At 42.0% G+C, this 23,132-nt stretch overlaps 1 protein-coding gene across 1 annotated transcript in view; it reads left to right on the forward strand.

Annotated features, from left to right (window-relative positions):
• The first annotated feature begins 3,080 nt into the window (after positions 1-3,080).
• The window catches only part of pcdh7a (protocadherin 7a), a 61,478-nt gene continuing 41,426 nt past the window's right edge, over positions 3,081-23,132 (forward strand). Inside the window, exons 1-4 of the mRNA XM_077524677.1 lie at positions 3,081-3,457; positions 3,798-5,494; positions 6,751-7,927; positions 16,437-17,219. Of these exons, the coding sequence (XP_077380803.1) occupies positions 4,068-5,494; positions 6,751-7,927; positions 16,437-17,219 (3,387 nt within the window). The 5' untranslated portion in view covers positions 3,081-3,457; positions 3,798-4,067. The remainder of the gene's footprint in view (positions 3,458-3,797; positions 5,495-6,750; positions 7,928-16,436; positions 17,220-23,132) is intronic.

Below are 23,132 nucleotides of genomic sequence, written 5' to 3' on the forward strand. Positions count from 1 at the left end.
ACTCCATCCAAGTAAATAACATTGTTTCACCGATGCCAGATGCTCTGATAGCTTTCTGTAGTGGATTTCACCTGAAAGAGCCTGGCTGACCTGATAGGAGAAATTAGAAATGCAGAGGGGGTTTAGCAGAGCGGCAGCGTGGAAGCTCCGGCAGGGTTCGATATAACAGCAGCAGCAGCAGCCTGCTACTGCTGCATTGCGTTCCTCACTGAGCAGCTCGCTCCGAGTAAAGACAGCATCACTGCCACATCCTGGATGGATGATACTACTTAGAACACGGTTAGTACTGCTTATACTGACATTAGGTTCAATCCAGTGACATCTAATAGAAAAGCTTGCAAACATGTTACCTTTTAAAATATAACTCTGCTTATTATTATTGATCCTGCCAGAGAGGCTTTGAAAAAAAACACAAAAACAAACAAACCTAAGTCATCTTTGATTTCAACACATGGCTGAAGATATGTGGTGGCCAAGAACGGTCATGGCCACCCCTTGTCATTAACTGATCTTCCTCCTGGCCCATCCACATCTAGGGAAAGATTTTTGTACCTATGACCTTTCTGCTATTTTCACATTGATGCAGTATTCTTAGGCACCTTGATAATCTGCCATCATTTATTGAAAATAAGCAAAGAATAAACTTACAATTGATGTGAATGCAAATATTAAATATTCTTGCTGACATCTTACTTTCAAACAAACAACTGATTATTAATTGTTTATCATACCATCCAAACTCATGGTTTCATTAAATAAAATGCACTCATATACCCATTTTGCCCAAAACATTCATGAAACAAGCAGGAACAAAATTAAAAAAGCAATATTTAGACGTGAAGAATTAAGAGATTTTTGTGTTGATCACAATATTTTGACTTTTTGATTATGTTCTGGCGGCACGGTGCCAGTGGTTGGCACGTCCGCCTCCCAGTTCTGAGGACTCCGGTTCGAGTCCAGGCTGCGGCCTTCCTGGGTGGAGTTTGCATGTTCTCCCCGTGCCTGCGTGGGTCTTCTCCGGGTACTCCGCTCTCCTCCCACATTCCAAAGACATGCATGGCAGGTTAATTGGGTGCTCCGAATTGTCCCTAGGTGTGCTTGTGAGTGTGGATGGTTGTTTGTCTCTGTGTGCCCTGCGATTGGCTGGCATCCAGTCCAGGGTGTCCCCCGCCTACTGCCCAGAGCCAGCTGAGATAGGCGCCAGCACCCCCCGCGACCCTTGTGAGGAATAAGCGGTCAAGAAAATGGATGGATGGATGGATGGATGATGTTCTGTATATGTGTGTTTTTTATGTCCGTGTGCATGAAACCGTGACTGTGACTGGTGTGGTAAACAATGACTTATTGGCCACCCTGCTGAAAATGTTCTGGCTACGCCCGTTTCATTCGACAATACCATATTTTTGTGCTTTTGGAACTAATGTTGCATTTATGTTCTAAAATCCATCTTTTCTGTCAGTACAAAAAAAAAAAAAAGGAATAGATGGGACTTAAATACCAGATAATTTTTCCACAAAATAATACGTTTTCAGATATGCTGACAAAAATGTCCACTGTACACATGCACAACAAAGACAGACTTTTGTTTTGGAATATTTTGTAATGGCGCAGCCAAAGCACAGACCTGAAGTCAATTGAAGATCTGGTGTGAACTGTAGTGGACAGTGAACAAGAGATGAAAGATGTGACAGTCTGACACATTTGGAGTGCTTTTGTGAGGAAGAGTGGGCAATTATTGCCATGCTAATGGCCTCCTTCCTACTCAAGACACAATGCTCTCATCAAAGCAAAAGGCGCTTCAACAAAATATTTGCTGAGGGTTTGCAAAGGTTCGTCCAAATTTAAATACACCAATGACGACATCTTACGAATTGCAAATTCTCTTCACTTTTAATAATGTTAAGATATATGCCATTCCCCCTTTTAAAATACATTGAAAAATAGTTAAACATTTTGACTGGCTTCTGATTTCCAAACTAGTTATCCATCAGTTGGTTGTGTATACGGGTTAATACGAGGCGATCATGACTAGGATGTGATCTGCGATAAAAATGAGTCTGACATCCCTGCCTTAATAATGAACAACGGCTTATTTGTTACATTCACAGCTGTCAAGTAGTCAACTCTTCATTGTTGCATCATCTCCAGCTGGCATGGCACTGAAACATGCTGGACTTTCCTTTGGGACATGCTGGAGTGTGGAGTCTGTTTACGGCGCCTAACTTCTGGTGTTCCTTTTGTTCCTCTCCTGTCACTTTCTTAAGTAGTACGTGCTTTAGGGTAGGCTAATAATGAATTAATATTACAGCATTTAACTTCTTTTTACTTATTTGAAATTTCAAATGATTCTTAAAACATTACCTGTAGAGTTAATTAAGGCTGCAGGTAAGTTTCCCCTTACATTAATTGTTTATTTATGTTTGAGATGCTCAAGTTAGGGTTTTTATGATTTATAATCTTTCTTCTTTTTTTTTTAAACTTCCGGGAAAAAAAACGGAAAAAAAAAACTGGTGTACTCCACTGTAGGGCTTACGGCAGCATTGTGTTGCAATGCATTGTCTTGTCTGACTACCATTTGCCACTGCAGGCATAAGCCCAGTATAAATTACTGCAGCATGCCACCGTTATGATTTCCCACTAGGATGTGTGCCAATGAACGCCTCTTTGACACAAAGAATGAATGAAGCCTTTCCCCACTGTTGTGTGCCACCCACCAACACCACCACCAAAATAGCTGCACCAGCACAAATATGACACGGGGTCTGCAATGGGGCTGACAAAGCTGCAACACTCTCCTTTTATTTCATGAATATGAGAATAAAGATGTGAAGCCGGCAATGCATGGATGGGACGAGGGGGGATGTCAGCATCCGGGACAGCAAGCTATTTAATCTCACTATATGACAGCATGCAGGGAGGGATAGAGGGATGGAGATAGATGAATGGGGGGGTAAGGTCTATCGAGAGAGAGAGAAAGAGAGAGAGAGAGAGAGAGAGAGAGAGAGAGAGAGAGAGAGAGAGAGAGAGAGAGAGAAACTGCAGCATCGCCAGCTACAGCAGCAGTCCTGTGCAGTGCAGGTGAGAGGGGGGGGGGAAGCCAAAGGAGAAGGAGGAGGAATAGGAGGTGCAAGTTGAAAGAGAGAGAGAGCGAGAGAGAGAATGCGGGACTCTTGGAAAAAGACGCATCTTCACTCGGTCCATTACCGACATCCCGAGCAGGGTGCTGGCGAGGATTAACGCGTAATTGATGCCCGTGCCGGGATCTCCCGCTTTAGCTCGCCGGAAAGGCGCAAAATTAACAGCTTTGCTTGGTTACTTTTAAACCGTGAGCGTTTAATAAAGTGGCTGCGGGAAGCACTGGCGTCCCCCTTCCAAGTTGCGCGGCGGAATCCGATGGCTTGGCACGTTGCTCCGCCACTGCGGGGAAAGACAGCAAAGGCATCAGCCGGCTCTTAAGGTAAGACAAGAATCTAAATGAAAACACTTTGTCCCCCCCTGAAGTGATTTTGGATTTGAGTTGTTATTGGTGTTTCTCTGTACTGTCCACGAGTAGGAAGCGCAGCTCGCCTCTTTTGTGTAGACTGGAGGTGCTGCATTGCAGTTTCGGTAAAGTGAGGCACGCGAGAAAAAGCTGCTGTCCCATATGTGACTGGAATAATGAAAAGTGACGACTATAATACAGCTGTAACGTTTGAGTGGTGCGTCAGTTGAGCAAAGGTTTCTCTCTTTATTTTCCTTTGTTGGTCAGTTAATCAAAGGTTTCTCTTTTTTTTTCTTTCTTATTTGTCTTTGTGCAGCACGTTGGATTTCTATACAAATATATCACGCGGTTTGAAGAGCCCGGCAAGAACAGGACAGAGTTGCAATAGAAGTTGAAAAGACAGGAGAATAAAGAAAGTAATCAGCCATCAGCAGCAAAGAGTGTCAGTCAGAAGGGAGAAAGAATAAATCAAACACCCACGCTGTGGGCTACAGCACATCACTAAAGAGTGATAAAGAAAGAAGAGGCAGGCCGGCCAGTCATTCAAGAGCAGTGAAGAGAGAGGCAAGCAGAGCAGGACAGAGCCATGCATCGACTTGGTGCAGTGCACTCCTCGGCGCAGGCTTTCAGCCTCGTGGTCACGCTGCTGCTGCTGCAGCTGCTGACTCAGCTGCCAGGTGCACGCTCAGCTCTCCGGTACCGGGTCGCAGAGGAGGGCCCTCCTGATGTCAAGATAGGCAACGTGGCGGCAGACCTGGGCCTGACGGCGGGGACGGGCAGCGGGGACGTCACCTTTGCTCTGGAGAGCGGCTCCGAGTTCTTCAAGATCGACAACGTGACCGGTGAGCTGACGACAGGCCCGAGGCGAATCGACAGGGAGAAGCTGCCCCAATGCCAGATGATTTTTGATGAAAATGAGTGCTTCTTGGATTTTGAGGTGTCTGTGATCGGCCCCCTGCAAAGCTGGGTGGACTTGTTTGAAGGCCGTGTAGTCATAACGGATATCAATGACAACACTCCTTCCTTCCCCTCACCGGTGCTCCAACTCTCAGTGGAGGAAAATCGCCCAATTGGCACGCTTTACCTGCTACCCACTGCTACAGATCGGGATTTTGGACGAAACGGTATCGACCGCTACGAGCTGATCCAAGAAAGTCCAACTGGGTCGAGTTCGGCAAGGCACACAAGTGGAGGAAATCCCATTGGTAGAGTAGATGGGCTCGGGGATAGGAGGGGTAGGAGTGGAGATAATGTGGGAGGAGCCAGGAGCACTGTGTTTGAACTCCAAGTGGCAGATATACCAGATGGTGAAAAACAACCTCAACTCATTGTCAAAGGTACTTTGGATCGCGAACAAAAAGACTCATATGAACTGACCCTACGGGTTCGAGATGGAGGAAACCCCCTACGATCATCGCAAGCTATGCTGCGGGTTTCCATCACCGATGTAAACGACAACAGTCCATTGTTCGAAAGGCCCACGTATGAGGCGGAAATGGCAGAAAATGCCCCTCCAGGAACACCAGTACTCCAGGTGAGGGCTTCAGACCGTGACATTGGTGTCAACGGGCAGGTGGAATACGTCTTCGGAGTGGCCACAGAATCAGTCAGGCGGCTTCTTCGACTGGACGAGGCAACTGGATGGCTGAGCGTTCTTCACAGGATCGACAGGGAAGAGGTGGCCCAGCTAAGGTTCACGGTCACGGCTCGTGACAGAGGTCAGCCGCCACGCACTGATCGAACCACGGTCATCTTGGCAGTCCGTGATGAAAACGACAACGTCCCAGTTGTGGAGATCCGAAAGATCGGACGAATCCCATTGCGAGATGGGGCAGCATTGGTACCCGAGAACGTCCTGGTAGACACACCAGTCGCTCTGGTTCAGGTTTCGGACCGAGACCAAGGAGAAAACGGTGCTGTCACCTGTACGGTTGTAGGAGACGTCCCATTCACTTTGAAGCCAGCTGGTGAAACAGCTCTCCCGCCCTTACCTGCAGATGAGGCCTTTGACAGGTGAGTCAGAAACAAGAAATGTAGTTGCTTCCTAATAGACCTGTCAAAATTAATCATTTATTTGACAAGTAATCGATTATCAAATTAAGCGACAACTATTTTAATAATCGACTAATCGTTTGGAACCATTTCTTAATTTCAAATTGGCTAAATCCTCTGATTTCGGCATATCAACAGTAATTGTTCACTGATTTCTGTAGTCCATGGAAGAAGACTGATTATCTTCTGCCTTGCCTTGCCTTGCCTTCTGTGTTTAATCTAAATAAGACATTTGCACACATCTGTTTTTACTTAGGAAAACAATGACCGAACCGGTGACATAGTACAACAATCTCCATTTCTTTTAATCACTATACAAATATGAAGTACAAAATAAACACCAATCAGTGGTTAATAAACCGTAAATGAGAACAAAATGGGTTTTTTTTTGTAATACACTTAAATGCAAAATTAAAATGAATCAGATTAATCGATTGGATAATCGATAGATTAATCGATTCTAAAAATATTTGATAGTGACGGCACGACTTCCTTGACTTGATTGAGTCAAATTCTTACAGGACAATGAAAATGATCAGTAATGGCATTTTGATTAATAGGGATGAAAATGATGCACCACATCATCTGAGAACAAAAGTGACACAGTTCAAGTGATCGTCCCCAAATTGCTGCTCCAAAAAGTGTCTCAACAAATTCTGCATTCCGCAGAGAATCCAGAGAAGAGGGCCTGAAGTGTTGTTTCATGCTGTTTTTCTTTATTCAAATCAGCTCAAGTGGGCCACTCATTCACTAAAACCAGAGAGTGGATAAAATGTCATGCTATCTGTAAAATTGGATCATAAATATTCAATAAAGTCAAGGGTTTTCTGACTCATTTAGTAGTATTATTGCAACAGTGAATACTCCAAATGTCAGTGCTTTCAAGTCAGTTGTAAAACTATTTTCTAAAGACATTGACGAGAGAGCGAGAAAAACACTAAGCAGACGAAAATATAGCTACAATACTTGCTTTTACAGTGTTACAGTTATACTGAGTGTTATTGTCTTTGGCAAGAAAAGCACGAGATAATGAGTCAGGGAAAGAAGCTCAATAATTATGCACCATGCAATTGTTATCACTTGAGGTTGATTTATTGACTACAGGTACAAAACAATGTGAATGTAAACAGTCAACATTCTTTAACGAGATTTTGAAAAGCACCTGCATCCTTATACGGACACTACATAAATGTATACTTCACTTTTTTTTTTCACAGGAACAAGAAGAAATTCTTCCTGCATACCTCAGCCTTGCTGGACTACGAGGTCACCAAAGAGTACAGTGTCACTATTGTGGCAGTAGATTCTGGAAGCCCGAGTCTTTCCAGCAACAGTTCACTGATGGTGCGAGTTGTCGATTACAATGACCATCCCCCAATCTTTGCCCAAAGTGTAGTGGAGGTCCACTTTGCAGAAAACAACTCTCCCAACGAGAGGGTCGTCACTGTGGTGGCCGCAGACGCAGACAGTGGCAAGAACGCAGAGATCGCGTATTCCCTGGACCCGGTTGCAAACGGCCCATTTTATATAGATCCGGAAAATGGAGATATTCGTGCCACTGGCGTCCTGGACCGAGAGCAGCGAGATAGGTATGAACTCACAGTTATTGCCAAAGACAAGGGCACCCCTCCTCTACAAGGCTCAGCGACCGTTGTTATTCAGGTGACCGACCGCAATGACAACGCGCCAAAGTTTGTCCAGGAAGTTTTTACATTCTATGTCAAAGAAAACCTGCTTGCCAACAGCCCAGTTGGCATGGTGACTGTGACAGATGCCGATGAAGGTGAAAATGCGGAACTCACCCTCTTTGTAGAAATGGACGGACTGGATGAGAAGAAGTCAGGGGAGAAAAGTGTGGGAGAGAACGCAGAGAAGGAGCAGGAAGAGGTGTTCTCCATCGAGAACAACACAGGCACCATCTTCTCCACTTTGTCATTTGACCGTGAAAAGCTTTCCACCTACACCTTCCGCGTACGCGCTGTGGACGGAGGAGAGCCTCGCAAAACCGCCACAGCCACCGTGTCGCTCTTTGTGACCGATGAGAACGACAACGCCCCCTCCATCACGTCTCCAGCCAATGATTCCTATACGTTGCTTCCACCTGCAAGCAGTGCCCGCACTATAGTCAGGACTGTGACGGCCATAGACTCAGACACTGGCCCGAATGCGGACCTTCACTACGCATTGGTTGGAGGGAATCCCTTCAGATTGTTCGAGATCGGCCACTCCAACGGTGTGATCACACTGGCGGAGCCGCTGGAGCGGCGCCACAAAGGTCTGCATCGCCTGGTGGTCAGGGTCAATGACAGTGGGGCCCCCTCGTTGTGCGCCACCGCGCTGGTCCACGTCTTCATCAACGAGAGCTTGGTCAACGCCTCCTTGGTGGACGCACAGGTAATATTTTCAAACGATAATTGCACCTACACCTGCGCAGGAAGCTTGTTCATGTACGCATAACTGGAATGAAAAGGTGCTTAATTGGAAGAGGCAATGATCTGTCCTGTTTTGGTTCGTGCAGATTGTTCTACAGAGATGGTAATGATAGCCAGACATGATTCCGTCCTCTGATCCATTCCAATAATGGCTACGCTGATAACGCATTACAAAAGAGGATGGTTCTAATTAAAACTGATTGTAGCTGTTTAAATTAAAGTGGTAAGGCGATTATTTTCTTGATAGAATTAAATGAATGGATTCTCCGCTCTGGGTTTGCAGTTTTCCGACCATTTTTAGGACTTTAATTGTGTCTATATTTGTCCCAGAAAAAGAATCGCGTTTATCTTTTGAGGAGTATTGGCAGTGCTGATTTCTTTGTTGTTTGAATCCTGCAGGAGTGCGTTCTTTGGCCAGTACGACTTCTTATAATGACTGCGTAGTTAAAATAACAGTTATAACTGAAGTGGCTCTTCTTTTACGGTACATTGAACGCAGCGCTGAGGGAATTAGGTGTGTGTGTGGTGTGAGTGAGAGAGGGATGGTGAGAACGACAGAGCGAACGCATTAGCGGTGATATTGTGTTAGAGGCAGACAGAGAGAGACTGACTGGCCCAGTTTTGGCCTCCCAGAGTCTGTTGAAGTATGTTCATGTTGAATGGAAGCTGCACTTAAGCAGGGTCGCTTCGCTATAGTAGGTCTGAATATTGATGAGGTTTAGGCCTTTTCTGTTGTATCATGCCGCACATGCTGTGCATTAGTATTCAGACATAAAACAAAGTACCTGCGAACAAGGCTCAACTCTAAATAAGTCATTTTACAAGGGGAATGAGCAGAATACAAAGAAATAAAACATCTGCACTCATCAGAAAGTGTGGTCTTGTGGAACTAAAAAGTTTATTACAAGAAGAACTAGCTTGTAGAGCAAATTGACTAGACATAACAGCATTACTGTTGCACCAGAAACAACCACAGCAGTCCAAATTAAGATTGTGTAACTGCTGGTACAAACCCGTTTTTCCTCCCCAGTCCTCATTATATTAACGAAATCCCCATCCCATTAGGCTTGAAAAATGGCTCAGTTAATCTACAAATGCTGAAAGGTAATAACCACAAAAAACCCTCTCTGGTGTGCATCAAGTAAATTGAATTGACTAGTAATTAAATCGGCTCAGGGGCTACAGGGTAACGTTATACGTTCCAAAAAAATGTGTTATTTGTATCCTACAAGGTGATCTAGTTTGGAGTTTTTCGCCAAAGTAAAGGTCTCCAACTGTCAGGTCTGTGAATTTACAGTGATGTGAACAGTGAAAAACTAAAATGGCTTGCAGGCATTTGAAAGTAAAAGAACAGTCCCTGATTCATAGGAAATTAACAAGCAGTTGATTTTTTTTTTCTTTGAAATATTTTTATGGGATTGGTGAATATCTATAAGGATATTGTGAACTCCTGTTTCCATGCCAGTGTCATACCAAGCAGGCTGATGCTGCTTAAAGAAGTTGAGGTCTGTGTGGTGGCTTCAGCTCAATTTCTCATAATTTGCAAAATTGAATCAACAACACCTTTGGTGGTTGAAGTCAAGTGGTGCGCTCCATTTTGCCCTAATGACTTAAAGCAGGGGTCTCAAGCTCATTCCCTCGGGGACATTTGATATTTTGTGGCCCCCTATTTGACATCAAAGATTAATCTTAGGGCAACCACCGCATATTTTGGCGGGTCATTACCCTGGCATTTTGTGTGGTATGGTTGTGTGTTTTTTTGTTTGTTTGTTTTTTATTACTTTTTTTAAGACCTATAAAGTGCTTCACATTTTGACTATTCATTCACCTACTGATGACGCAGCATCACTTATGGGCTACCATAGTTGAGTCTCATGACCTTCTTCTTCTTTCTCCTCTTCTTCTTCTTATCCTTCTTCTTCTTCTTCTTCTTATCATTCTTCTTCTTCTTCTTCTTCTTCTTTTTCTTCTTCTTCTTCTCTGATCTTCTCTGAAACAAAAGACGTTTGTTGAAGTTTGTTGTTGTTGAGCACATAGGCAGTAGCCTCCTCAACATGTCTCAAATGCACAGACAAAATTGCAGTGCTCAAGAAATCAAATGTTCAATCTTGTTCAGGTTCTGAGGTGTTGTTAATAAAGATTGAGAAGATCGATGAAGATTTAATTATCTGTAATTTATTTTTTTTTGATTACTTGAACCCCTTTTTTGTGTGTGAAATATTTGATGTGGCTCAGACACATCCAGACTCTTATCTCCAATGGCCCCCACATAAATTGAGTTTAAGACCCCAGGCTTAAAGACGTGATTAATAAACAATCAAAGGATGTGATTAATAAACAATTACAGAGTCCACCAAATAATTAACAATTCAATTGCTGTTTTGTGTGTATGACTCCAGCTTATAAGGAAGCAATAAGATTGCTTCTAAGTAATGTTAAAGTCATATTCTCATTGTTTTATCAAATGTCAATGTTGCAACCTTGTTGCAACTCTGCTGTTAATCACAGGTTGGGAGTTTGAACTCTGTGTCAACAACCTAGCATCCCAAAAACGTTTTATTTTAGGGCAACAAGTGAGCCATGAAACAAGGCATAGTTTTCGGCACAAGCCGCTACACCTTAGCATTGTGAAAGTTTCACTCACGAGTAGAACGACAAGGCCAAATTGAACAACAAGAGAGCTTTGGGGGCTATTAGAACAACACATTTGGTAAGCGTTGTAACAGTGGTGCTGACAGGAGGAATAAAAGACTAGGCCTGAATGACCAGGACCATTGAGTCCAACAAAAGGCTGTAGTGTTTCCAGACTGGTATAAATGGTGTCTTGGATTGCAATGTGTGCATAGTTTAGTATGATTGCAGGGAGGAACTTGTCTGAGAAATTGAGGAGAAGTCAGGGAAGACACAATACCTCCATCTCATAATGAAGTCAAACTGAGTAGTGGATAGATGCCAGATGTAATTAGGCAGGGGAAACGCCTGCTCGTGCCACAGCATCATGACAGGAAATTGGTCGTTTTTATCCAGCATTGCTGGTGCGCGCTAATTAGCAACAATACAGCGATGCTGTCGGAGCTAGTTATTTTAGACGTTGTTGTCATGGTACAACTTAGGCACTCTTTAAACATCAGACTTGCACTGTTTTGTACATCTGTATCGATCGTGAGAAATCAGAAACAAGCAGACGAATTTCCACGTAATTCTGTGCTGTGTTATACAGTATGAAGAAAAAGGCCCATTTCACATTTGCACCAGATCGGTTAGATTGCTGATTTTCTATGAATATTTGATGGCATACAAAATGAACGGAACCCGGTGGGGGAGCTGAAACAAATTTTTCAAACAAACTCAACTTGAAAAAAATCTCACTGCTCTGACATGGAGTACATGTGGCCAAAGACTTCATTAAGGCTTTCAAACAAAACTCAACACTTTGGTCTTTTGCTGGTGTAATGTGTTAAACATAGTTTGTTGGCCTCATTGTAAAAGTGTAAACTTTTTAGGAGGTTTCATCTACAGTAGCCCGAGTAGTGTTGAAAAGGATTGTGCTGTCAAAAAAAAAAGAAAAAAAAAAGCTGTATTGTAACTTTATTGTTGATCAGCGCTTATGACTGCTTGCGCAATAAATAACCAGCATCTTCCGTTACAGAGGCTTGTCCATGAAATAGTGATGCTTCCGCTCCAGATTAGGTTGCAACAGTAATGATTAATATGTACAGTAAATAGACTGAGTGGTATCATAACCATCATGATCAATGAAGCTGCTATGATGCGGCAATCATGGAACAGATTTATGAGCTTGTGTTGATTCCTAACAGTATATAAATGACTAGTTGTGCAGCACTTTTTTTGGGCAGTAAAGCGCAAGGAGAGCTAACGGAAACAAAAACATGATACTATATGCCAAGCATAGTCTATTATAGAACTTAGTAGGGTTGTCACGATAACGGCAATATCGTGATATCGTGATATTAAAACTGCCACAATATCGTCGTCGTCATGTTCACAATATTTAAAAGGAACACATCTGTTAAAAAAAAGTCAGGTTGATTTCCATTTGTGCAGTTCTAGTACCCTCTAGTGGCTAGTTTATTAGTGCAATTTAATTTTCAATAGGGATGTTTTGGCCTTCTATGTTTAAAATCCATGATAATTGTCAGATGAAGGGGAAACTAATCTGCTTGTGAAGCGATAAATGTGTGCTTGCATTAGCAAGTGCCTCAATACTGTTATTAGAGATTGTAGGTGGTTTATATGCATTGCATTGCATTTTCTTGTCATTTTAAGACCATTTTTATTTGTGTGCCTGTGTGGCTTACAAATGTATCTTAGCATATTTGCATGAACGCTTTGGTGCAAGCCTTCTTTATCTTTCATCATTAAAAGAAGTGGTACTTGACACTAGCCTTGGCAGAGGTTTTACACTTTACACATTCCCCACCTGGATAATTAAGTGATGAATTAATTATAATAGCTGACGCCTCCAAACTGCAGCTCTCTTGCAAATGCGTCCCGCTACAACTGAGATCTAAATTTGGATCAATGGCATGGTCACAAGAGAACAGTCACGGGCGCAGCATCTGCATCTGTAGTGGGAATGGGATCATTCTCAGGAGAGCTCAAGAGGTAGAGTATGTAGATGTGTAGTGTTTAGCTCAGCTGGAGCAAAGCTCATGTAGCAGAATGGAATATACCTTTGGGAGTTTGATAGTGCTGTCAAAGTTAACTCTTTGATTAATCACAAAAACATATGATTACTATGATTAATCAAAATTCTAATTAATGTGAGGTCATGGGAAACTACATAACCCGCCACGCACCTACAAGGGTTGCTCCAATACCAGTAATTCTGTAAACCTGTATGCACTTTTGTCTATTTACTTGATTTTGATTTTTTTAGTTAAGGTTTACAAATGTCAGTGCATATAATTTTACACACCATTCACCTACCTCATCATCATGCACTATTGCACTTGGGTTGAATAAATGCATTCCTATTGCATAATGCATACATACATAAAGTTTTTTTTTTTTTTTAAGATAAACCAATTGTAGTTCTATATTAATTTTCAAAATAACTTTTTATTTTGTGTAATTATTTGTTAGCCATTTCATGTGGTAAATGTTTTGCTGTTTTTTAACAACAAATGACCAGATATTTGTATGATATGGAATGTAAATAAATTTGACATTTGAAAGAGAGACATTTGTTTGCTGCTATAATCAGAGCTACTAAAACATCAGTTTTTCCTTTTTTTTCCATTTCTGGATGCACAAATTGCAGATTATATAAAGACTATATTAAATAAATAAATACAAACGTAAATTTTACAGTTATCTCTATGGGTTGAAAGTTTTCATATCGTGCATCACTGTATATATATATATATATATATATATATATATATATATATATATATATATATATATATATATATATATATATATATATATATATATATATATATATATATATATATATATTAGGGGTGTGAATTGCCTAGTACCGGACGATTCGATTCGTATCACGATTCACAGGTCACGATTCGATTCGATACCGATTAATCCCGATACGAATTTAAAAGTCGATTGTTGCGATTTTTTTTCATTCAAATTTAGAAAATACTAATCAGTAAGCTTGTAGAGTGTAAGATTTATATGAAAATGTATTATTTATTTATCTGAAATTTCAGTCTTATAGAGGTTGTAATCTGTTTCATGTTTGAACAGCATTAAAATAAAATATTAAGGCTTAATGTTCCGTTCATATAACATTCTTCCATGCTCAAGGTGTGAATCCTAAAAAAAAAAAAAAAAAATCGATTCTGCCGATTATTGAATCGATTCGAGAATCGCGCGATGTAGTATCGCGATATATCGCCGAATCGATTTTTTTAACACCCCTAATATATATATATATATATAATAGAAGATAATACAGTACACTAAGCAAGTTACACAGAGCATTATTCCCTGTATCATTACAAGTATTGCAGCGGAAGAGTCTTTATTTGCAAACCGTGGACCACACACTCACCTTCACCCTCGCTATTTCTGCAATTCATTCCCGCAAAGTCTTATTATTAAGCCGCCAGAATGTTGCAGGGATTACTTGAGTATATCATTTCCAGCCTTGACAGGAGAGAAGAAATTGTCATATGAGCTTTGAGACTACATGTCAGGGCTGCATAATGAGGTGTCTAACGAACAGACAGCTTACACTGTGGAGTCATGTAAGCGCGGACATATATATCAGCGCGTGTCTCTGTTTCTCTGTTGTATTTGCAAAATGATTTTTTTTTTTTTTTTTTTATAATTGCTTTATTTATATATTGATCAGGTATCTTCAGATTCGTTGTTAGATGAGCACAGCCGCAAAAGCTCATTGTCAACAGAAGAGCAAAGGTTCATAACCAGTAATAAATCTATTTCTTGTAGCAATCATGTTACAAGAATAGGGTACGTGTGTGTGCATTTATAACAGTAGCAAAGATCACAGTCTTCAAATCGTGTTTTAAGTATACATATTGATTCAAATAGCCTCACATCAAAGCCGGAATGTATTGCAGCCTTATGCATCACTATCCCTCCAAATCTGCATGGGAAAATAAGGATAACAAATCGTGCATAAATCCACTCCCACACTTTGCCTTCACAATAGCAGCTTTGTATGCTGAAGTGACAACGCTTGTAATGGGGATACAGTCATTTTCTGCCATTTAGGGTTTTGTGTTTGTCCTTTTTTGTGCACGTTTATTGACTGCTGCTTCTTCTTTCACTGTGCGACCTTGAAGTCTGCACTTTCATTTTTTTTTTTTTCTTAACATCTGCTTTAAGCCACTTAATCTGGGCTATTTCCTGTACGACCTAGATGATGCGCACAATCGGATTACGGACGCCGCAATTTAAAATGCTACAACCTCGACGCAAGACAAATTATATATTTAGTGGCACTCCATGTGTCTGGGAATAACGGAAAGGATCCCCATAAAACACAGTGATGGGTTTAATTAAGCTGAAGATGCTGTTTGATGTTTGTCTCTGTGTCGCACACCTACTGTGTCATTGTCGATTACGGCTTCTTCTTCTTCATCTTCTTTTTTTTTAGCTGTTATTTGTCTCTTGGCAGCACAGTGGTTATCACTAGTGGCTCACAGATAGAATGTTTTGTGTGGGAATCTGTTTTGGCTCAGCATTTTTCTGTGTAGAATTTGCGTGTTCTTCCCACAATCCACAAACAAACATGTTTGCTAGCTTAATTAGTAAACACTGTTCAAAACTTTTGGCACTTTTTTGGACATTTGACTTTTGAGGTTTGACTTTATTAAAAATAAAATGCACAATATCAATTTTGGTAATTGTTGTTGGGAGTTGTTTACGGTACATTTTCCATTCCCTTCCATGTGTACCAATTTTGTGTTTGTTTACATGAGAGTTAGTTCTTACTGGGAGCAACTCGGCAGCATACACAATATTTGACAAATTAGACCCACATTTTTTTCTGCTGGGCAACATTTATTATTTTTTATTTTTTTGCTAATTTGGACTCTTTTCCCACATAGGAACAACATGAAATTTTTTTGGGGGGGGTTATCTCATGTTTTTATGTGTTATAGTGGACACCAGAATAACATGGCTGTAACGTGTTGTTGATGATGAACATCATGTAAATCATCTTGCGATTGTGATCGGTTAGTCCAGAAGTGTTGACATCGTCCAAATAATGCGTTTTATTGGTTTCGACATGCAAATATGTCATATCCACTGCAACATCTATGGGTCGGACTCTGAAGGGGTTAATGGCTCAACTTCTGAACCTATTAGTGGTGGTAGAGTGTAATATTAGCTCCACTAATTAAATACAGTTTTTATAAATTGTCATGTAAATATTAGTGCTATCACTATCGATCATTCAATCAATTGATCAACTAATATGATTAATTTAAATTTTGCATTAAAGTGGATTAAAAAAAACATTTCAGCCGATCAGTTTATTAACCAGTGATTGGTGTTTATTTCATACTTTGTGTTTGTATACTGATCAAAAGGGGGGATTGATATTGTACTATGTAACCGTTTTGGTCATTGGTCAAGTAAAAACAGATGCTCGGGAAAGGTCTTATTTTGATGAAACACAGAAGATAGTCTACCGAAATTAGGGAACAATTAACTGTTGATATGCTGAAATCAAAGGATTTGGACCATTTTAAATTAAAAAAAAAAAAAAAATGGCAAAAATGCATCATTTGACGTCTTTTGCCGTCAATGGCAGCAAATGAGTTAAATATACTGTGTGCGTCATTGTGGAGCGCTTGGTGTCCCCTAGCTATCACTCTTATTCAGCTTCAAGACTCCTGAACCCTGTGACCCTGAATAGAATATAAGCACTGTAAAAATTGATGGATTGATTTTGCTGTTATTTTTTGTGTTACCTTTGTAACTTTGTGGCTCTCTTACTGTTTTTATTCCAGGTGAGCCGAAGCTTGCTGGCTCCACTGTCGCTGGACATTGCAGGGGACCCAGATAGTGAGCGCGCATTAGGGAAGCAGCGCCTCAGCGTCGCCATCGGTGTCCTGGCAGGAGCCGCGGCTGTCATCCTGGTCATCCTGCTTGTAGTCACAGCAAGGCAGTGTGGCGCTCAAGGCAAGAACGGCTACGAAGCTGGTAAGAAAGAGCCGGAAGAAGATTTCTTCAGCCCATCAGGCGCCCAACCGCAGGTCGGCCGCGGCGCCGGATCCGACCGAGGCCGCAAACCTCGGCGAGACAAGCGCAACGGAAGCGGGGGCGGCACAGCGGCCGGATCCGGAAAATCAGACCGGTCACTCTACAGCGGCATCGTCACTGTAAACGGGCTTCGCCGCCATGCCAATGATGACGAGGAAGAGGATATTAGCAGCGCGAGCGAGCGGCTGGCAGCCCGCTACTGCGCCGTGGACGGTGACCCCGGCAGCCCGAGGATGGGCGGCGGCAGGCGGCACCAGTCGAGTCCGGATTTGGCCAGGCACTACAAGTCGAGCTCGCCTCTCCCTGCAGTCAATCTCCAACCGCACTCCCCTCCGGCTGAAGGGAAGAAACATCAGGCCGTCCAGGAGCTGCCGCCCTCCAACACCTTTGTGGGCAGCGGCGGCTGCGTGGGCAGCACCGGCTCCAGCAGCAGCAGCAGCGGGGGCAGCGGAAATGGAGACGCCATGTCCCTGGGATCGGACCAGTGCTCTGAGTATGGCTGCCAGACTGGGAACAAGTACAACAAACAGGTAGAGAAGTCACTCCAGTCGTATTTACACTAGGGATAGACCGATTATCGGTGCAGAAATTAGGCATTTTGACAAATATCGGCATCTACCTTTTTTTATGAATCTGCTGGCAGATAAAGTTGGTATCTCATGCTTGCGAACATAGCGAACTTTGGCGTTTTCATCAGGATTAGTAAGATGTTCGCAAACAGTTTTTACTTGTCACAAAGTCATTTCGAGCATATTCAGACAATTTTTACTGTCTGTGAAGATCTTTTGAAATCTCTTACGAATCCGAACTTAACTATACACCTGAACTATTCATACTATACACTTGCCCAAACACGCCACACCCAACTGTTATTCAAAAAGTACATACAATAAGGCTCTCTCCTCCCTTCCCAGCATTTTCCAGAAGCAACATATTTTTATACCTTTTCCAAATTATTGATGTTTTAATTCCTCACTTATACTGTTCCACAGCTTCACACCACAAACTGATAGACAGAACCTTTTCCTAGTACATAGCAATTTGAAATTGTATCGACCCATTGAATCATAATTTCCATCCCTTTATAAAAATGTTGCTGACACTGGGAACTCCCTATACTTTTTATTTAAAAAAAAATGAACAAAAAAAAAAGAAATTATATCGAAATTTTGAAAAACGTTATTTACAGTAGAACATTTTAGGGAATTATTTACTTGCTTAATTTTTAATTTAGCTTAACACATGCTGACGACCCTGCAATTTTTGTTGGATTTTGTTTCAAATGAAAAGAAAAGTTTTTTTTCTGTCGTTTTTGTTTTTAATTTTGCAAATGAATATCGCCCTGAAATATCGGTTATCGGTCACCTTGACTACTAATAATTGGTATCAGCCTTGAAAAAAACATATCGGTCTATCGCTAATTTACACTAATTTGCTTTGACTCGGCTCTTCTTTTTCTTTTTTTTGTTCTTTTTTTTGTTAAAATTCAAAACCGTGCTGCATATTGACACTAAGCCACTTCTTTCTGTCTGGCTGTCTTGCTCTTTGTCCACTCCCCGCCGCCTGATCGCTGTCATCTCCTCCCTGGCTTCATGTCTTCTTATTTACACATCAGCTGACATACTGTGCCGCACACCCCGCAGCTCACATCTAAACAGCGTTTTATCTCGGCAAAATAGCTGCCAGTGTGCGCACGCACACACATGCAGTTCAGCATCCTAAGCCTGTGAGCCATGTGTCGGTACCCTGCTGTCTGAATGTGCGCGCGCTCAACGTCGCGTATTAGCAGGATCTAACACGAGGGGCATGAAGTCAACCCCCCGCTGAAGGACAGTATATGTGAATGGGTATGTTTTTGCTTGTATACGTGGGTAACCCCCTGAGGTGTTCAGAGGGTGGACGGCCACAAAGAAAAGTGGGTGGATAGTTGCCTCCGACCGACTAATTGGTCATGTCATATTTCATTTTGTCCTTTCAAGCTCTTTGTTTTCTTGACTTGAATAAATGTGTATTGCTTGAGTAAAGTTAGTAAAGTCAAGGTGACAAATATATACTGCATCGAGTCCACCTTCTAGCCACACACGGAGGCCTCATCTATCATCCTGGATGCACTGACGCAGCATGGTCTCACAAGTCCAAGGGGAGTTTGGCTCTGAGTGATGCTTGAGTGACAGCTCAACCCTCTTAAAGGGCCAGCGTCTTGTTTGCGTGACTGACGGCTCGAGATTTATCCTCCCTGTGGTGAAAAAGTGCTGATGTGGTCATTAAAAGAGAACCAGAGGAGCTTCTTAGGCTAATCAATTCATACACAGGACCCGCTGATCCTGCTGAACACACACACACGCAGGCGCGCGCACAAAATAATGCACACACACTTATGAGGTTAATCCATTACGGAGTCAATCCTCTTTAATCTGCCTTTCCCAGGGTAAGAAAATGCTTACTGGGAGAGTTTTGGTCTTCATGCTTACGTGCACTCAAAACATGCCAGCGCGCATTGCGGGACGCGCAGACACACAAACTGACAGCGTAATGAATTATTGATCGTGCGGAGTAATTAACTCCTCCGCAGCAGCCGAGGGTGCACCATCCACCATCCCAAGTCCACCTCCAAAGGATCTCACACCCAGTCATTCCTTGTCCTAAAGATTGTGGTTCCTGGGTATGTGTCTGAATTTGTTAACACAAGCAGTTTGTGTTGGTGGGGGCCTGACTTTGTGCTTGGGGATTTCTTAATTCAAATGCATTTTATATGTGAATGCAAGTGAGAGATAGACTCCGGGGACTAAAAGGTGGCGGGCATGTGCTAAATGAGGGAAGCTTGGCTCCTTGACAGAATAGGATGGAGCAGCACAGAGGGAGTAGAAGGGAATTATGGGAAGTAATTGAGATGGGAGGACAAAGTTGACATTTCCCAGCTACTTTAATGCATCAGTAAAAACAGTATAAAAGAAAAATCATCATCAGACCCACTAAGGAGCTCCAAATATTGTGTAAAACGGCTGATAAAAACAATAGGGCATCCAGGATGACGGGCTGGATTGCATCAGAAAAAAACAACAACATGGCAGAGCTGTCCAATCAGTGGCTTTTGGTCTTTAAATACCTCCAAAATCGCAGCAGCCAGAGGCACCGTGTTCTTGTGTTGTCCATCTGTCCCTGCCATGCTTTTCAATGTAATAGCTTAACAACACCTGGAGCAAATTTTGTTGCATCTGGCACGGCCGTCTATTAAAAGGATGAACTGCCATCCGTTTGGAGGATGAGGTCAAGGGCACAGGGATCTCACATTCTTTTTCTCTGTACAGTACCTCCAAAATATGTGCGCTGAGAAACAAACAGTACGAAGTGATGACATGTTGGCCAATGCTCAACCAAACACAACAATCTTTAGATCACACTATTATTTATTTATTTATTTTATTTTTAACATTCATACTGCATAACTATGATACAAAATAACTATGAAAAATTATGCCTTCATGAAGAAAATTGTAATTATTATTATTATTATTATTATTATTATTATTATTATTATTATTAATATTTTATTATTGTTATGGATGTACTTTTTTTCAGACCCATTCCAGTACGAGTACTGAGTATTGAGTACTGTAGTCACCGTTATCGAATGGATGGATACATAAAACTTCACGCAAAAAAAAACAAAAAACATTGACGGATAATTTTTAAAGGATCTATGTATCCCAATATAGCATTTTTTTTTTCAAAATTCATCATTATCTATAAATGAGAAATTATAAGAAAATAATAATAATGATAATAATAATTATTATTATTATTATTATTATTATTTTACGAAATAGTTCTTTTTTCGATACATCTCAAAAACCACCTCATGAGAGCGCAAAAACTTTTTTGCGATATTTGAGAGTTTTTTCGCAAATTTTTACCAATACCAGCTTACTTTTGCGAAACATGCCTTTTGCGCAAAACTGAGGGGAATGGAAACGCACCTAGTGTTCAAACGTTGAGAAATGTTATAAAATAGATACATTACTGTTAAAGAATATGGATGCAAAATTGCAATAAAAAAAATCTGCGATACACCGAGGCCGCAAAAAGTGAACCGCGTTATAGCGAGGGAACACTGTAGTGGGATATACAGATATTTCTTTAAAATGATCTGTTATTTTATTTTTTTACTTATTTATTTTTTGGGTTGGATATGTGGGGGGTAATTATATGTATCAAAAGTACTAGTGTTATCGATACTTGTAATCTGTCGGTAACTAGTCCTGGAGTTGAGTACTCGTACTGGTATTGGTCTGAAAAAAGTGACATTGAACATCCCTACTGCTACAAAAGCAAATAAGGGAATCAAAATACTCAACACACTCAAACTGAGTGTGCTTTTGTCGTTCCATACCACTGCAACTACTCTAATAATCATCTATTTAAATGAAAATCTCAAAGAAAAAAACTTTTTTAGCATGTTTTGATACATTGTGAAGTTGGGCAAGCTGTCCAAAAGGGCTTGTCAAAATGATGTCACATGATACTGGCACATGGTTTAAATTATTCAATACCATTTAACAAATGATTGAATAGGTGGGCCGTAAAAAGACAAAAAAAAAAAAAAGAATGTTCTTTCAGTGGGTATTTTTTCATGCTCGTTGTGACAGTTTTCGGTCAGTACCAAAAATACCCATTAAAAGTAGAAGGTTGCACGATGGCTTCCAAATGGAGAGGGGGATAGAGAGACAGAGAGAAAGAAGGGGGGTGGGGGGGTGCCGGTTTGGGTGGCAGCCAAAGAGCTAGAGTGGACTGCTGAGATGTGGGTCATCAGGATACCCGGTGGCATCAGGACACATTAATGATCACAGCGGTCACATGGCACTGCAGTCAATATGGGCAAAGTGGCCTCGTTTTGCCCTCAAACCACTGGCACCACACGCGCGCACGCGCGCACACGCACACACCGTTCTTCCTGGCTAATATCCACGATCATTTCTCAGCTGTGTCCATTCATTCATTTTGCAGTTCTACGGCTTTATTTTTGTTACTCTTCATATCACGGCAACGTATAATGTCACCTTGAGGAATGTTTTACATTCTCAACGCAGCACTTTTTTTTTTTTTTTCCCCCCTTTTTACCTCAGTTCGACTTTCACCTTTGGCGCTTGTTTTGTTCCCCCGCTGTATCTGCCATATGCGTGGGCAGGCTACCTTTGTGTCGTCCCTCGGCCCGCTCTGACCTCGAATATATCGACTCAGCGTTTTCACCACTTCTTTTACCGTAGTGAGCATTTTCTCGCTCGGAGTGTGTCCATGGGGTGAGAGGGCCACAAAGGCACTATCGAGCCAGGGACAAACACACACCAACACACATCTAACGACTAATCAATGGTGCTTTAACAAGGCCAAGACTGCAGGTAGGTTGACTGTGCAGTTTTTAGTTCCTTAGATGACAAACCAGGAGAAGGTCATCGCTAGAGTCTCACCACATCAATCGCCTCTGCCACTGGACAGGCCAAGGACGAACTACGAAGATGAGTTTGCCGACAAATAATCCGGACTGTCTTGTTCGTCTAATTGGACTGTATACGGACGGATGTGGGTGAAGCGATTAGGTCTAAAGGATTATAAAATTGAAAAGCAGCTTTTCATTTCTGCGAAATCCCCTCAGGATTAAATATGATGAGCGTCTGTCATGGACCGACACCCGGCCGGCACGTCACTTCACTTGAGCGCATCCGCACAGGCGCCCGCATTAAGGTCGAAGGGGTGAAGGCGCTTGTCAGCCATGTAAACGGGAAGCGCACAAGCCGCTCCTGTCCCTGTCTTCTTCCTGGCTGTTACACAGCCGCCGTAACCGACCCGTAACCCCCTGTCAGGATGATACCAAAACACTGACACATGCATTAAAGTCACGGGGAGTTCAGGGCGCGCGCTCGGCCGTGCACTTGGGGAGGGGGAGTTAGGTGGGAAGGTGAAGAGTTGAGAGCATGCGAGAGGTAAGTAGGACAAGGTAAGCAAAGTGTAGATCACCCAATGAGCCGGACCGAAAATGGATCTTGTGACCTGGAGACAAAGGGTGAGAGGCGGGGAGGGTGGTTGCGGGGTTGGTGCAGTCGGCGGACATCAGGGTGGGAACATGAGCCACAAGTGTGGGAGAGGATTGTGAGACAAGGTTGAAGAAAGGTTCAAATGGATCCAGATGCTTGTTTTTGTTCAGCGCCTTGTGAATATTGATTTACACTTGACTCATATAAGAACACAAGGGAATATTTTGGGTTGAAAGATGCCTCCACAGCTCTGTTGTTCTAAGTAAAGATTTACTCCAGCACTTTTACATTCCACGTTCACTATTGAGGTCAGTTAACAAATCGTGTGGACTAATTTGATTTATTCATGTAAAAACAGACTCAACAGTAAACTAATAACTGGAAGAGCCAGACTAAGGGTGTGGTGGCCTTCTG

This window comes from Festucalex cinctus, chromosome 6 (genome assembly GCF_051991245.1).
Source record: "Festucalex cinctus isolate MCC-2025b chromosome 6, RoL_Fcin_1.0, whole genome shotgun sequence".
NCBI lineage: Eukaryota > Metazoa > Chordata > Actinopteri > Syngnathiformes > Syngnathidae > Festucalex > Festucalex cinctus.